Source organism: Carassius auratus, chromosome 30, assembly GCF_003368295.1.
Source record: "Carassius auratus strain Wakin chromosome 30, ASM336829v1, whole genome shotgun sequence".
NCBI lineage: Eukaryota > Metazoa > Chordata > Actinopteri > Cypriniformes > Cyprinidae > Carassius > Carassius auratus.
Genome location: NC_039272.1, coordinates 1374825 through 1388430, shown reverse-complemented (window position 1 = coordinate 1388430; position 13606 = coordinate 1374825). Strand labels below are relative to the sequence as shown.

General features: G+C 36.7%; 1 protein-coding gene across 1 annotated transcript; it reads right to left on the bottom strand.

The window, feature by feature from the left end:
- LOC113049918 (eukaryotic initiation factor 4A-II-like) lies at positions 1–2971 on the bottom strand (the record flags this gene model as incomplete). Its single annotated transcript, XM_026212667.1, has 6 exons — positions 1–926; positions 1038–1117; positions 1419–1508; positions 2016–2153; positions 2347–2490; positions 2798–2971. Coding segments are annotated over 6 exons (771 nt in total), but the record flags the coding sequence as incomplete, so codon positions are not given.
- Between the last annotated feature and the right edge of the window lie 10635 nt (positions 2972–13606).

The window sequence follows — 13606 nt, the reverse complement described above, 5'->3', positions numbered from 1 at the left end:
AAAGAGTGAGGCTGTAGCTTTATTGAAATTCACCCCCTCCTCCAAAAAAACTAAATACACTCGCAAAACTATTTAAAAGAAAAAGCAAGAAAAAAGTTGCAATATAATTTTTTTCTCCATCACATTTTTGTACCACCAGTCAAAATTAATCTGTGTAAGGATTTCCAAATATCTCAATTGACTCAGACATCTTACATCAAATACTGTATAAGGGTGATTAAATAGATCTGTTATAGTTTTACAGCAAACAGTACAGCAACGAGTAATTTGAGAAAAATAAAATAAAATAAATAGTGAATCAAATCCAATGCTTTTCATGTCTGATTAAAATCTGGCACACTTTTACCACATGGCCCAAATACACCAGCAGCATGAGGTGTGTTTAAAGAAACAATCACAGAAGCTGGAAACCAGTAACTGTAGTCCAATTACTCCTTCAAAAAATCTGATGATTCCCAGCTAAAATAAAAAAAAATGAGCCCAGGATGACTAATCAGGAGCAGAGTGACAGAACATGCATCTCTTCTCCATAAGAGATGACTGAGCCCACATCTCAATGTCTATTATGAAGGTTGATGGAGATAAAGTGATTACATTCAGCATTTGAGATTTTAAAAAATTGATCAATTTTGGGGAAAATAAAATGACTGATTTGCAACTGTGGAAGCGCAGGGAGTTGCATGTTCCCTGCTCCATTCAGAAGTGCTTAAACTAGAAAATAAAGAGAGCGACTGTAGAGATAGGGAGAAGGGGGTGTCTCTAGATCCGGTCAAATAAATCTCTAGATCAAGTCAGCCACATTCATGGGCATCTCTTCTACGGTGGTGTTGTAGAAGGTCTCGATGTCCCGCAGAGTACGCTTGTCATCTTCTGTCACCATGTTGATGGCTACACCTTTCCTGCCAAAACGGCCTCCTCTACCAATCCTAAGAGCGTTAAAGATGACATGCGTGTCATTAGAAATAATAAGACAGCACTGGAAATAATTAATTTGCTTAAGTCAAGCTCAAGGATAGAATGGTGTACCAAACACAAACCTATGAATGTAATTCTCACGGTTGGTTGGCAAGTCATAGTTGATCACCAAAGACACCTGCTGGACATCAATACCTCTGGCCTGTGAATGAGAGAAGACATTTTCTTTTTATTCCCAGTGTTTTTCAATTCCAGTATCAAAGCTCACTTACTAGAACTTACAATTGCTAGCACTGATATTTAACATATACTTGATAAAGCTATGGAGAAGGACAGAATGAGCCATCCATAGCAGAATAGACACACTATATTTATACCAAATACTATAATTATCCCGAAGCACTAGAGGGTACTAAGGAGTCAGACAACCTCATCTGTTATATGGTCCCAATTTTAATAGAATTCATTCCATTAGGAGAACATGCACTGATGTATTTGCTCACCAGCAGATCTGTGGTAATAAGGACACGGCTAGAACCAGAGCGAAACTCCCTCATAATCAGGTCACGGTCCTTTTGGTCCATGTCTCCATGCTGACGAATATAACACACCACACTGTATACATTACATTATTCACATTTACAGTATTCATTAGACAGAAAATTATATAGAGGAGCACATATCAGAGCATCAGTGTGTAGAATGAATAGAATAATCCACAGCATCAATGCACAGCGCAAAAGTTAAATAAACAAATGAATACATTCAAAGAGATCATTCATCCAAAAATGAAAAGTTGGTCTTTTACTCATTGTCATGTCGTTTCAAACCGGTTATGCATTATATGCCCGTTCTTCCTCTGTGGAAGACAAAATATGATATTCTGAAAAATGTTGATAACCAAACAGTTTTGGTTCCCATTGACCTCCACTGTATTTTTTGTTTGCATGTTGGAAGCCAGTGGGAACCAAGAGAGTTTAGCTACCAACAATCTTCATTTTAATTTTGATTGTTTTAATAAGATATGTATAGCTCTCTGAAAGTGATCCCAATGCTACTGGTTCCAGTTATAGTTGCAGTGTGACACTTTTAGTATTTACCAGAGCTGAGACAGTGAAGTCCCTGGCATGCATCTTCTCTGTGAGCCAGTCTACTTTCCGGCGTGTGTTAATGAAGATCACTGCCTGAGTGATGGTTAGAGTCTCGTAGAGATCACAGAGAGTATCCAGCTTCCATTCCTGACAAAACACACACACACCAACACGATGACCTGTTAACAGCCATAAGTCAAAATCAATTCACATGAACACTCAATGTGTCCTTTTAAAAAGGCAAAAAATTCTGCTGCATTCATGTATGTAATCCATGCGTGTCTGCTATTAACGCTTTGCATAAAAGTACCCCAAGATCGGACAGTTGACCGCACTGTACCTCTTTTTCAACGTTGATGTAGAACTGACGAATACCCTCAAGGGTGAGCTCCTCTTTCTTCACCAGGATACGGATTGGTTCTCGCATAAACTTGGTAGTGACATCCAGCACCTCCACAGGCATGGTGGCTGACAGCAGCACCACCTGGAGGACCGACGGCACAACAACATGCTGAGGCCTACTCACATTTATAAACAAACACATTAGCACATGATATGAACCCTTAAACAAAGCTGGCTCTCCTAAAAAGCTACTGGTATTACCAGAACTGAAGTGGAATCAATAGAAGCAATGAAAATCCAGATTTCATTGCCATTTGTGTTAGTTTGTACTTGTTGCTGCTTTGGCAAAAGCATATTCTCATATACACTAATGCAATCAAGCTTGGAAATAATCAGCATGGTAACAGTTGATTATTACAGTTGAAATACAGTCTGTTTCACATGCTAACCTGTATGCTAGTAGTGAGTTTCTGGAAAATCTCGTAGATCTGGTCCTTGAAACCACGACTCAGCATCTCATCCGCTTCATCCAGCACAAACATTTTAATGTACTTAGAAGCTGGAAGAGGGGTGAACACAAAAAGATAGAGTAAATGACAGAAATAATGTGCAATAAAATTAATAAATAAACAGGGTCACAAGATAAATTTAAGCAAAGTTCTTAAATTCTAATGAAGTTCTCAAAAATTTTCTTAAAAAAAAAAAAAAATACAATATATACAATTATAATCTTTTTATATACAATTATATATATAATTATATACAATTATATATCAAATTAAAATTGAGGCCCCTATTTGAGTCAGTTTTAAACTTACATTTTTCTTAGTTACTGAATTCTGAATTCAGTAAATAGTCAAGTCATGAATAATCATGACAGATCATTGTTCACATAAAAAAAAAAAAATCTAGGTATAAAAAATATTAAGCATTACATTATTGATCTACATTTCAAACAACACAGTTCAATTAAACATCCTAGCTTTTAAGACAATTTGGAGGTTATAATAAGTTTAAGAGGATTTTTAGGAACATTCTTTTCAGGAATTTTGAGTAAAAATAAATAAATAAATATAGCTGCAAGCAGCGATGTCGGGCTCAAGCCATCAGTGCAACGCCACCCTGGTGGTATCGGGAAAACTGTGCCCAGCGGGCATAAGCATTTACAGTAACCCTCTGACAATCAAGTTTTAAGGGATGTGGCAGTTAAAGGGTTAATCCGACCAATCTAGACTTTGAAATCACATACACAGAACAATATATATAACTTTAGTAACACTTTATTTTAAAATGTATAAAAAATGTATAAGGTGTGCATTGTAGCTGACACCTATATGAACACATTACAATTGTTTTGTGACTACAAGTCTTTCTTCTCAAATGCTATTGAGTGGTCGCGAACGCGGATGGGAGAATGGCGCATATTTGTTTTGTTTTTTTTGAGCAACTGGTGCCCCCTCTGGGAGTTGGTGCTCTACGAAGACTGCATACTCTGCATATAGGGAGCGGCGGTACTATCTGGAAGATATATTCCTCAAACCATCGTACAAGTGAAGGTGATGCTAGTCCTTCAAGAATCGCTCAAAACCTTTTCAAGTGTACAGTTTCCTTTTATTGCATCTTGAAATAAATATTTCTGAATTCTGAATCAAACTGGGTTGTGTTTATTGATTTATTTTATAAGACAACTGAAACTTTAATCTCCTTTGTAATATATGTGCTTTTAAACCAAGAACAATGTAATTAGAGATGTATTCCTGCTTAATAATGACTATTATTAAGGGAAAAGGCTTTATAATCATGAACTATTTACTAATGCTTAGCTAATGAGTGCAGTTATTATAAAGTGTTACCAATGCATTTACTAATGTTAACAAATTAGACATTATTATACAGTGTTACCAAACCCTTTAATAATTTATTAGTGTTTTGTAATGATTTTAATGACCTATAAGCATTTGTGAAATAGTTTTGCTTGCATTGCAGCTTAATCTGTCAGTTGAAGAGTTTTACTGTTACATCCATGAGATTAATAAATGTCATGTCACGTCACAGGTTGTCATAGGTCAGTATCAAATGAGTTTGAAATTATAATTTGCAGCACAAATAAGGCTTCTTAGGATGTTTTTAAATCCCAAAAACTGTCAGAAAAGGATAAGGCCTAAGAGATTTCTTAACCTGTAATGAAAGGAAAAAAACACCACCATTAGCAACAACAAAAACAATAACAATTTAAAATATAGATTTTTTTTTCCTGATTATTAAAGGAATGATTAGGTCTCTCTCTCTCTCTCTCTCTCTCTCTGCCAGACAGCCCCTCCCTACAATCCACACACACTGTCAGTCACCAAAGATTCACAGTCACCAACCCCCTCACACTCACACTCCCCCACCCTCTCCCCCTCCCTTTCCTTACACAGACGGAGTGGCCAGAGTGAGATCATGTCAGTTGAGAAGTCTGACAGTTTTTTCTTTTCTTTTATCCATACAGTGTTGTAAAGTCATGAAACTATGCATATTTCCTCATAATGATTTGATCTCTGTATGAAAACATGCCTTGAAGTGTTTGGAAGCTGCAATTTAGACATACAATACAATTAATGTTTCCCCTTCTTACTGTCATTTCAAAAAATCACCACGTCAAAACCGTTCAAGCTAACCAAAATCCGTTCGCAATTTAAGTTCCTCGATGTTGTTTCTTCATGTAGTCAAAGTTTGGTGTGTATAGTGTACTTCCCATGTGAGGAGTATGCATTAATTCACAACTGTAAAATCTCAAAAATACACATTCAAATCAAAATAGCTGACTTCCTGTTGATCGTAGCTTATGACTGTGAATTAGAAAGTTGTCCGTCTTGATAAGAACAATTTAAGTACCGAGTTTGGTGTCTGTAGCTAAAACTAAATAAAATGCATTATTATTATTATTAGCTGTACACTTGCTAAACATTTTTAAATATAAACTTATGCAATTGTGTGTATATATATATATATATATATATATATATATATATATATATATATATATATATATATTCAAGTGTACAGTTTTCTTTTATTGCATCTTGAAATAAATATTTATGAGTTCTGTGTTTGTTTATTTTATTTTTTATTTTACATTTTTTTAGGGAGATTACAGCCTTTAATCTCCTCAAAATAAATGTGCATATAAACCATGAACAATTTAATTATAGCTGTATTTATAAAATGCTTACTAAAATATTAATTTTGGGAGAAGGCTATATAAAGCATGAACTGACTATTTACGAATGCTTAGCTAAGAATTGCAGCTATTATGAAGTGTTACCAATGCATTTACTAATGTTAACAATTGAGACATTATTTTAAAGTGTTACCAAATCCTTAAATAATTTAAAAGTGTTTTGTTATGATTTCATTAACCTTTAAGCATTTGTGAAATAGTTCTGCTTGCATTAAAGCTTAGTCTTCATCTGTGAGCTGAACAGTTTTACTGTTACATCCTTGAGATTATGTAAATTCAAATAAATGTCATGTCACAGGGTGACAGAGTTCAGTATCAAATGAGTTTGAAATTATTATTTGCAGCACAAATAAGGTTTTTTAGGATTTTTTTTAATCCCTGAAACTGTCAGAAAAGGATAAGGCCTAAGATATTTCTTAAGATGTAATGATAACAGCACAATTAGCAACAACAACAAAAAAATAACTATTTAAAATACAGTTTTTTTCTGGTGATTAAAGATATGTTTAAGTCTCTCTCTCTCTCTCTCTCTCTCTCTGTCTGTCTGCCACTCAGCTCACACCCCTCCCCCACTCACACACACACACAGAGTCAGCACACAGAGTGACAGAGTGAGATCAGATGTCTGACAGTTTTTTAATTTTCTTTTAATCATACAGTGCTGTAAAGTCATGAAACTATGCATATTTCCTCAGAATCACTGGTTTTCTAAATGAAAAATGTTTTTTAAAGGTTTGGAAGCTGCAATTTAAAAATAGAAGACGATTAATGTTTCACTTTTTACTGTCATTTCAAAAAATCACCACGACAAAACCGTTCAAGCTAACCAAAATCTGTTCGCAATTTAAGTTCCTCGATGTTTTTTCTTCATGTAGACAACGTTTGGTGTGTATAGTGTACTTCCCCTGTGAGGAGTATTCATTAATTCACAACTGTAAAATCTCAAAAATACACATTCAAATCAAAATAGCCGACTTCCTGTTGATCGTAGCTGATGACTGTGAGTTAGAAAGTTGTCCGTCTTGAAAAGAACAATTTATGTACCAAGTTTGGTGTCTGTAGCTAAAACTAACCCCCCCACCTTTGACAAAAGGTGGCGCTATAGAGTGCCTCCTTCACGCCCTTTTAAAAGCTTTTGCCATTGTCTAGCTATCACTAATACTGATATGTGTTTTGAGTTTCATGTAAATCTGAGCTTGTTGTCTGCCTCAAACTCACCATAACAGAACATTCAAGTTTGACACGTTGCCATGGCAACACTATATCAGATATCAATATCCCCACAACAGATTTACATCGGCCGTGTTTTGTCATTATTCTGATGAAGTTTTAAGTAAATCGAGTAAAAATAAGATGCTGAATTCAAAGCATTTGGAAAATGACACACTTCCTGCTGCCAGTTGGAGGCGCTATAACGTTGACTCTTAATAGCCACATATATACAATCGGTATCATACAACGAACAAACCCATGAAGTTTGATCAAATTCAGGAAATGTATGTGGATGTTATTAGACATTTCCTGTTTCTCATTTCTCGCCATAAGTTCCATGACTCGCCACGGGCAAACCGTTCGAGATATCAAAAATCCCCTCGCAATTTTTCATCCTCAATGTCTTGAGATCATGTTCACCGAGTTTCGTGGCGAACGGGTTGAAAACCTTAGAGGAGTATTTCAAATTCCAGAGCATGCTTTTTTTAAACAGCCCTGAATAGCTGACTTCCTGTTGGGCGGAGCCTATGACATAAAGTGTGAAAGTTGTTCGGCTCAATGAGATCTATAAGTGTACCGAGTTTGATATAAATACATGCAAGTGTGTGTGAGCTATGGTTCAAGAATTCTGACTGTCTTCCAGGGGGCGCTGTAGAGCCCCTGTGCCACGTCCGGGTCCCAGCCTCTGCGGCGTCCTGATGGCCGCAGATTCCAATGTGTGTGCCAATTTTCAAGAGTTTTTGAGCATGTTAAGGCCCCCAAAACACCCCGGAAGGTTTAATAAAAAATAAAAATAAATATAGCTGCAAGCAGCGATGTCGGGCTCAAGCCATCAGTGCAACGCCACCCCGGTGGCATCAGGATAACTGTGCCCAGCGGGCATAAGCATTTACAGTAACCCTCTGACAATCAGTTTTAAGGGATGCGGCAGTTAAAGGGTTAATCCGACCAATCTAGACTTTGAAATCACATACACAGAACAATATATATAACTTTAGTAACACTTTATTTTAATATTTATAAAAAATGTATAAGGTGTGCATTGTAGCTGACACCTATATGAACACATTACAATTGCTTTGTGACTGCAAGTCTTTCTTCTCAAATGCTATTGAGCTTCAAATTTGCATTTGAGCCCATGTGAAAAAGTTGCATAATTTACATATGACTTACAGTTTGTTGTAATAAATATCAAACATTCAATTTAATTGTGCATTATAGCTGTCACCTAGATGAACAATTACAGTTGTTTTTATGACTGTAAGTCATTCTCTTCAAATGCTACTGACGTTAGAAAAGTGTATAACAATATCACATGTAACTTTAGAGACCTTCCCTAAATTTGAGACTCTAGAAAGTCCAATGTCAAGACAACTTTATGCCTGTTTTATTTTCTTTAGTTTTCTTTTCTCTGTGCCGGATTGCTGATGTCCTATACCCAGGCATAGATGTCCATCCATCAATTACGAACATTCAGCCGCAAACATGAGGTGTGAGCGGTCGCGAGCGCGGATGGGAGAATGACGCATGTTTTTTTTTTTTTTTTTTTTTTTTTTGAGCAACTGGGATGGTGCCCCCTCTGGGAGTTGGTGCCCTACGAAGACTGCATACTATGTTATACTGCATAATGTTAACAAATTAGACATTATTTTACAGTGTTACCAAATCCTTAAATAATGTATTAGTGTTTTGTAATGATTTTAATGACCTATAAGCATTTGTGAAATAGTTTTGCTTGCATTACAGCTTTATCTGTCAGTTGAAGAGTTTTACTGTTACATCCATGAGATTAATAAATGTCATGTCACGTCACAGGTTGTCATAGGTCAGTATCAAATGAGTTTGAAATTATTATTTGCAGCACAAATTAGGGTTCTTAGGATGTTTTTAAATCCCTAAAACTGTCAGAAAAGGATAAGGCCTAAGAGATTTCTTAACCTGTAATGAAAGGAAAAAACACCACCATTAGCAACAACAAAAACAATAACAATTTAAAATACAGATTTTTTTTTTCCTGATTATTAAAGGGATGATTAGGTCTCTCTGTCTCTCTCTCTGCCAGACAGCCCCTCCCTACAGTCCACACACACTGTCACAGTCACCAACCCCCTCACACTCCCCCTCCCTCTCCCCCTCCCTTCCCTCACACAGACAGGGTGGCCAGAGTGAGATCATGTCAGTTGAGAAGTCTGACAGTTTTTTAATTTTCTTTTATCCATACAGTGTTGTAAAGTCGTGAAACTATGCATATTTCCTCAAAATGATTTGATCTTTGTATAAAAAAATGCTTTGAAGTGTTTGGAAGCTGCAATTTAAACATACAAGGCAATTAATGTTTCCCTTTTTACTGTCATTTCAAAAATTCACCACGACAAAACCGTTCAAGCTAACCAAAATCCGTTCGCAATTTAAGTTCCTCAATGGTTTTTCTTCATGTAGACAAAGTTTGGTGTGTATAGTGTACTTCCCCTGTGAGGAGTATGCATTAAATCAGAGCTCAATTTAAATATTCAAATCAAAATAGCCGACTTCCTGTTGGTCGTAGCTGATGACTGTGAATTAGAAAGTTGTCCGTCTTGAAAAGAACAATTTATGTACCAAGTTTGGTGTCTGTAGCTAAAACTAACCCCCCCACTTTTGACAAAAGGTGGCGCTATAGAGTGCCTCCTTCACGCCCTTTTAAAAGCTTTTGCCATTGTCTAGCTATCACTAATACTGATATGTGTTTTGAGTTTTATGTAAATCTGAGCTTGTTGTCTGCCTCAAACTCACCATAACAGAACATTCAAGTTTGACACGTTGCCATGGCAACACTATATCAGATATCAATATCCCCACAACAGATTTACATCGGCCGTGTTTTGTCATTATTCTGATGAAGTTTTAAGTAAATAGAGTAAAAATAAGATGCTGAATTCAAAGCATTTGGAAAATGGCACACTTCCTGCTGCCAGTTGGTGGCGCTATAATGTTGACTCTTAATAGTCACATATATACGATCAGTATCATACAACGAACAAACCAATGAAGTTTGATCAAATTCAGGAAATGTATGTGGATGTTATTAGACATTTCCTGTTTCTCATATCTCGCCATAATTTCAACGCCTCGCCACGGGCAAACCGTTCGAGATATCAAAAATCCCCTCGCAATTTTCCATCCCCAATGTCTTGAGATCATGTTGACCGAGTTTGGTGGCAATCAAGTAAAAGACCTATGACAAGTATATCAAATTCCAGAGCATGCTTTTTATAAACAGCCCTAAATAGCTGACTTCCTGTTGGGCGGAGCCTATGACATAGAGTGCGAAAGTTGCTCGGCTCAATGAGATCTATAAGTGTACTGAGTTTCATATAAATACATGAAAGTGTGTGTGAGCTATGGTTCAAGATTTCTGACTGTGTTCCAGGGGGCGCTGTAGAGTCCCTGTGCCACGCCCGGGGCCCAGTCTCTGTGGCGTCCTGATGGCCGCAGATTCCAATGTGTGTGCCAATTTTCAAGAGTTTTTGAGCATGTTAAGGCCTCCAAAAACCCCCGGAAGGTTTAATAAAAAATAAAAAAAAATAATAAATATAGCTGCAAGCAGCGATGTCGGGCTCAAGCCATCAATGCAACGCTACCCCGGTGGCATCAGGAAAACTGTGCCCAGCGGGCATAAGCATTTACAGTAACCCTCTGACAATACAATTTTAAGGGATGCGGCAGTTAAAGGGTTAATCCGACCAATCTAGACTTTGAAATCACATACACAGAACAATATATATAACTTTAGTAACACATTATTTTATATTCATAAAAAATTTATAAGGTGTGCATTATAGCCATCACCTATATGAACACATTACAATTGTTTTGTGACTGCAAGTCTTTCTTCTCAAATGCTATTGAGCTTCAAATTTGCATTTGAGCCCATGTGAAATAGTAGCATAATTTACATATGACTTACAGTTTGTTGTAATAAATATCAAACATTCAAATTAATTGTGCATTATAGCTGTCACCTAGATGAACAATTACAGTTGTTTTTGTAAGTCATTCTCTTCAAATGCTACTGACGTTAGAAAAGTGTATAACAATATCACATGTAACTTTAGAGACCGTCCCTAAATTTGAGACTCTCGAATGTCCAATGTCAAGACAGCTTTATGCCTGTTTTTTTTTTTTCTTTCTTTAGTTTTCTTTTCTCTGTGCCGGATTGCTGATGTCCTATACCCAGCATAGATGTCCATCCATCAATTACGAAACATTCAGCCGCAAACATGTGGTGTGATCTGTCACGAGCGCGGATGGGAGAATGGCGCATGTTTTTTTTTCTTTTTTTTTCTTTTTTTTTTGAGCAACTGGGATGGTGCCCCTTCTGGGATTTGGTGCCCTGCGAATACTGCATACTCTGCATATAGGGAGCGGCGGTACTATCTGGAAGATATATTCCTCAAACCATCGTACAAGAAGTGGTGATGCTAGTCCTTCAAGAATCGCTCAAAAGCTATTTAAGTGTACAGTTTCCTTTTATTGCATCTTGAAATAAATATTTCTGAATTCTGAATCAAACTGGGTTGTGTTTATTTATTTATTTATTTTATGAGACAACTGAGACTTTAATCTCCTTTGTAATATATGTGCTTTTAAACCAAGAACAATTTATTTATAGATGTATTACTGCTTAATAATGACTATTATTAAGCGAAAAGGCTTTATAATCATGAACTATTTACTAATGCTTAGCTAATGAGTGCCATTATTATAAAGTGTTACCAATGCATTTACTAATGTTAACAAATTAGACATTATTTTACAGTGTTACCAAATCCTTAAATAATTTATTAGTGTTTTGTAATGATTTTAATAACCTATAAGCATTTGTGAAATAGTTTTGCTTGCATTGCAGCTTTATCTGTCAGTTTAAGAGTTTTACTGTTACATCCATGAGATTAATAAATGTCATGTCACGTCACAGTTTGTCATAGGTCAGTATCAAATGAGTTTTAAATTATTATTTGCAGCATAAATAAGGATTCTTAGGATGTTTTTAAATCCCTAAAACTGCCAGAAAAGGATAAGGCCTAAGAGATTTCTTAACCTGTAATGAAAGGAAAAAAACGCCACCATTAGCAACAACAAAAACAATAACAATTTAAAATACAGATATTTTTTTTCCTGATTATTAAAGGGATGATAAGGTCTCTCTCTCTCTCTCTCTCCTCTCTGCCAGACAGCCCCTCCCTACAGTCCACACACACTGTCAGTCACCAAAAATTCACAGTCACCAACCCCCTCACACTCCCCCTCCCTCTCCCCCTCCCTTTCCTCACACAGACAGAGTGGCCAGAGTGAGATCCATGTCAGTTGAGAAGTCTGACAGTTTTCACATTTTCTTTTACCCATACAGTGTTGTAAAGTCGTGAAACTATGCATATTTCCTCAGAATTGATTTGATATCTGTATGAAAAAATGCTTTGAAGTGTTTGGAAGCTGCAATTTAAAAATACAAGACAATTAAGTTTCCCTTTTTTACTGTCATTTCAAAAAAATCACCACGACAAAACCGTTCAAGCTAACCAAAATCTGTTCGCAATTTAAGTTCCTCGATGTTTTTTTCTTCATGTAGGACAAAGGTTTGGTGTGGTAAGTGTACTTCCCCCTGTGAGAGTATTCAATTTAATTCACGAACTGTAAAATCTCAAAAAATATAAATTAAAAGATCAGAATAGCCGACTTCCTGTTCGGTCGTGAAGCTGATAACACTGTGATTAGAAAGTTGTCCGTCTGATAGAACAATTCTATGTACCCAAGTTTTGGTGTCTGTAGCTAAAACTAACCCCCACTTTGACAAAAGTGGCGGCATATGAGTGCCTCATTCACGGCCTTTTAAAGCTTTTGCCATTGTCTAGCTATCACTAATACTGATATGTGTTTTGAGTTTCATGTAAATCTGAGGTTGTTGTCTGCCTCAAACTCACCATAACAGAACATTCAAGTTTGACACGTTGCATGGCAACCTATATCAGATATCAATATCCCACAACAGATTTTCATCGGCCGTGTTTTGTCATTATTCTGATGAAGTTTTAAGTAAATCGAGTAAAAATAAGATGCTGAATTCAAAGCATTTGGAAAATGACACCTTCCTGCTGCCAGTTGGTGGCGCTATAAGTTGACTCTTAATAGTCACATATATAGCAATCGGTATCATACAACGAACAAACCCATGAAGTTTGATCAAATTCAGGAAATGTATGTGGATGTTATTAGACATTTCTGTTTCTCATTTTCTCGCCATAAGTTCCACGCCTCGCCACGCAAAACCGTTCGAGATATCAAAAATCCCCTCGCATTTTTCATCCTCAATGTCTTGAGATCATGTTCACCGAGTTTTCGTGGCGAACGGGTTGAAAAACTCAGAGGAGTATTTCAAATTCCAGAGCATGCTTTTTTTAAACAGCCCTGAATAGCTGACTTCCTGTTGGCGGAGCCTATGACATAAAGTGTGAAAGTTGTTCAGCTCAATGAGATCTATAAGTCTACTGAGTTTCAATATAAATACATGCAAGTGTGTGTGAGCTATGGTTCAAGATTTCTGACTGTGTTCCAGGGGCGCTGTAGAGCCCCTGTGCCACGCCCGGGTCCCAGCCTGCGGCGTCCTGATGGCCGCAGATTCCAATGTGTGTGCCAATTTTCAAGAGTTTTTGAGCATGTTAAGGCCCCAAAAAGCCCCGAAGGTTTAATAAAAAATAAAAAATAAATAATAAAATATAGCTGCAAGCAGCGATGGCGGGCTCAAGCCACCATGCCATCGCCCACCCCGTGGCATCAGGTAAACTGT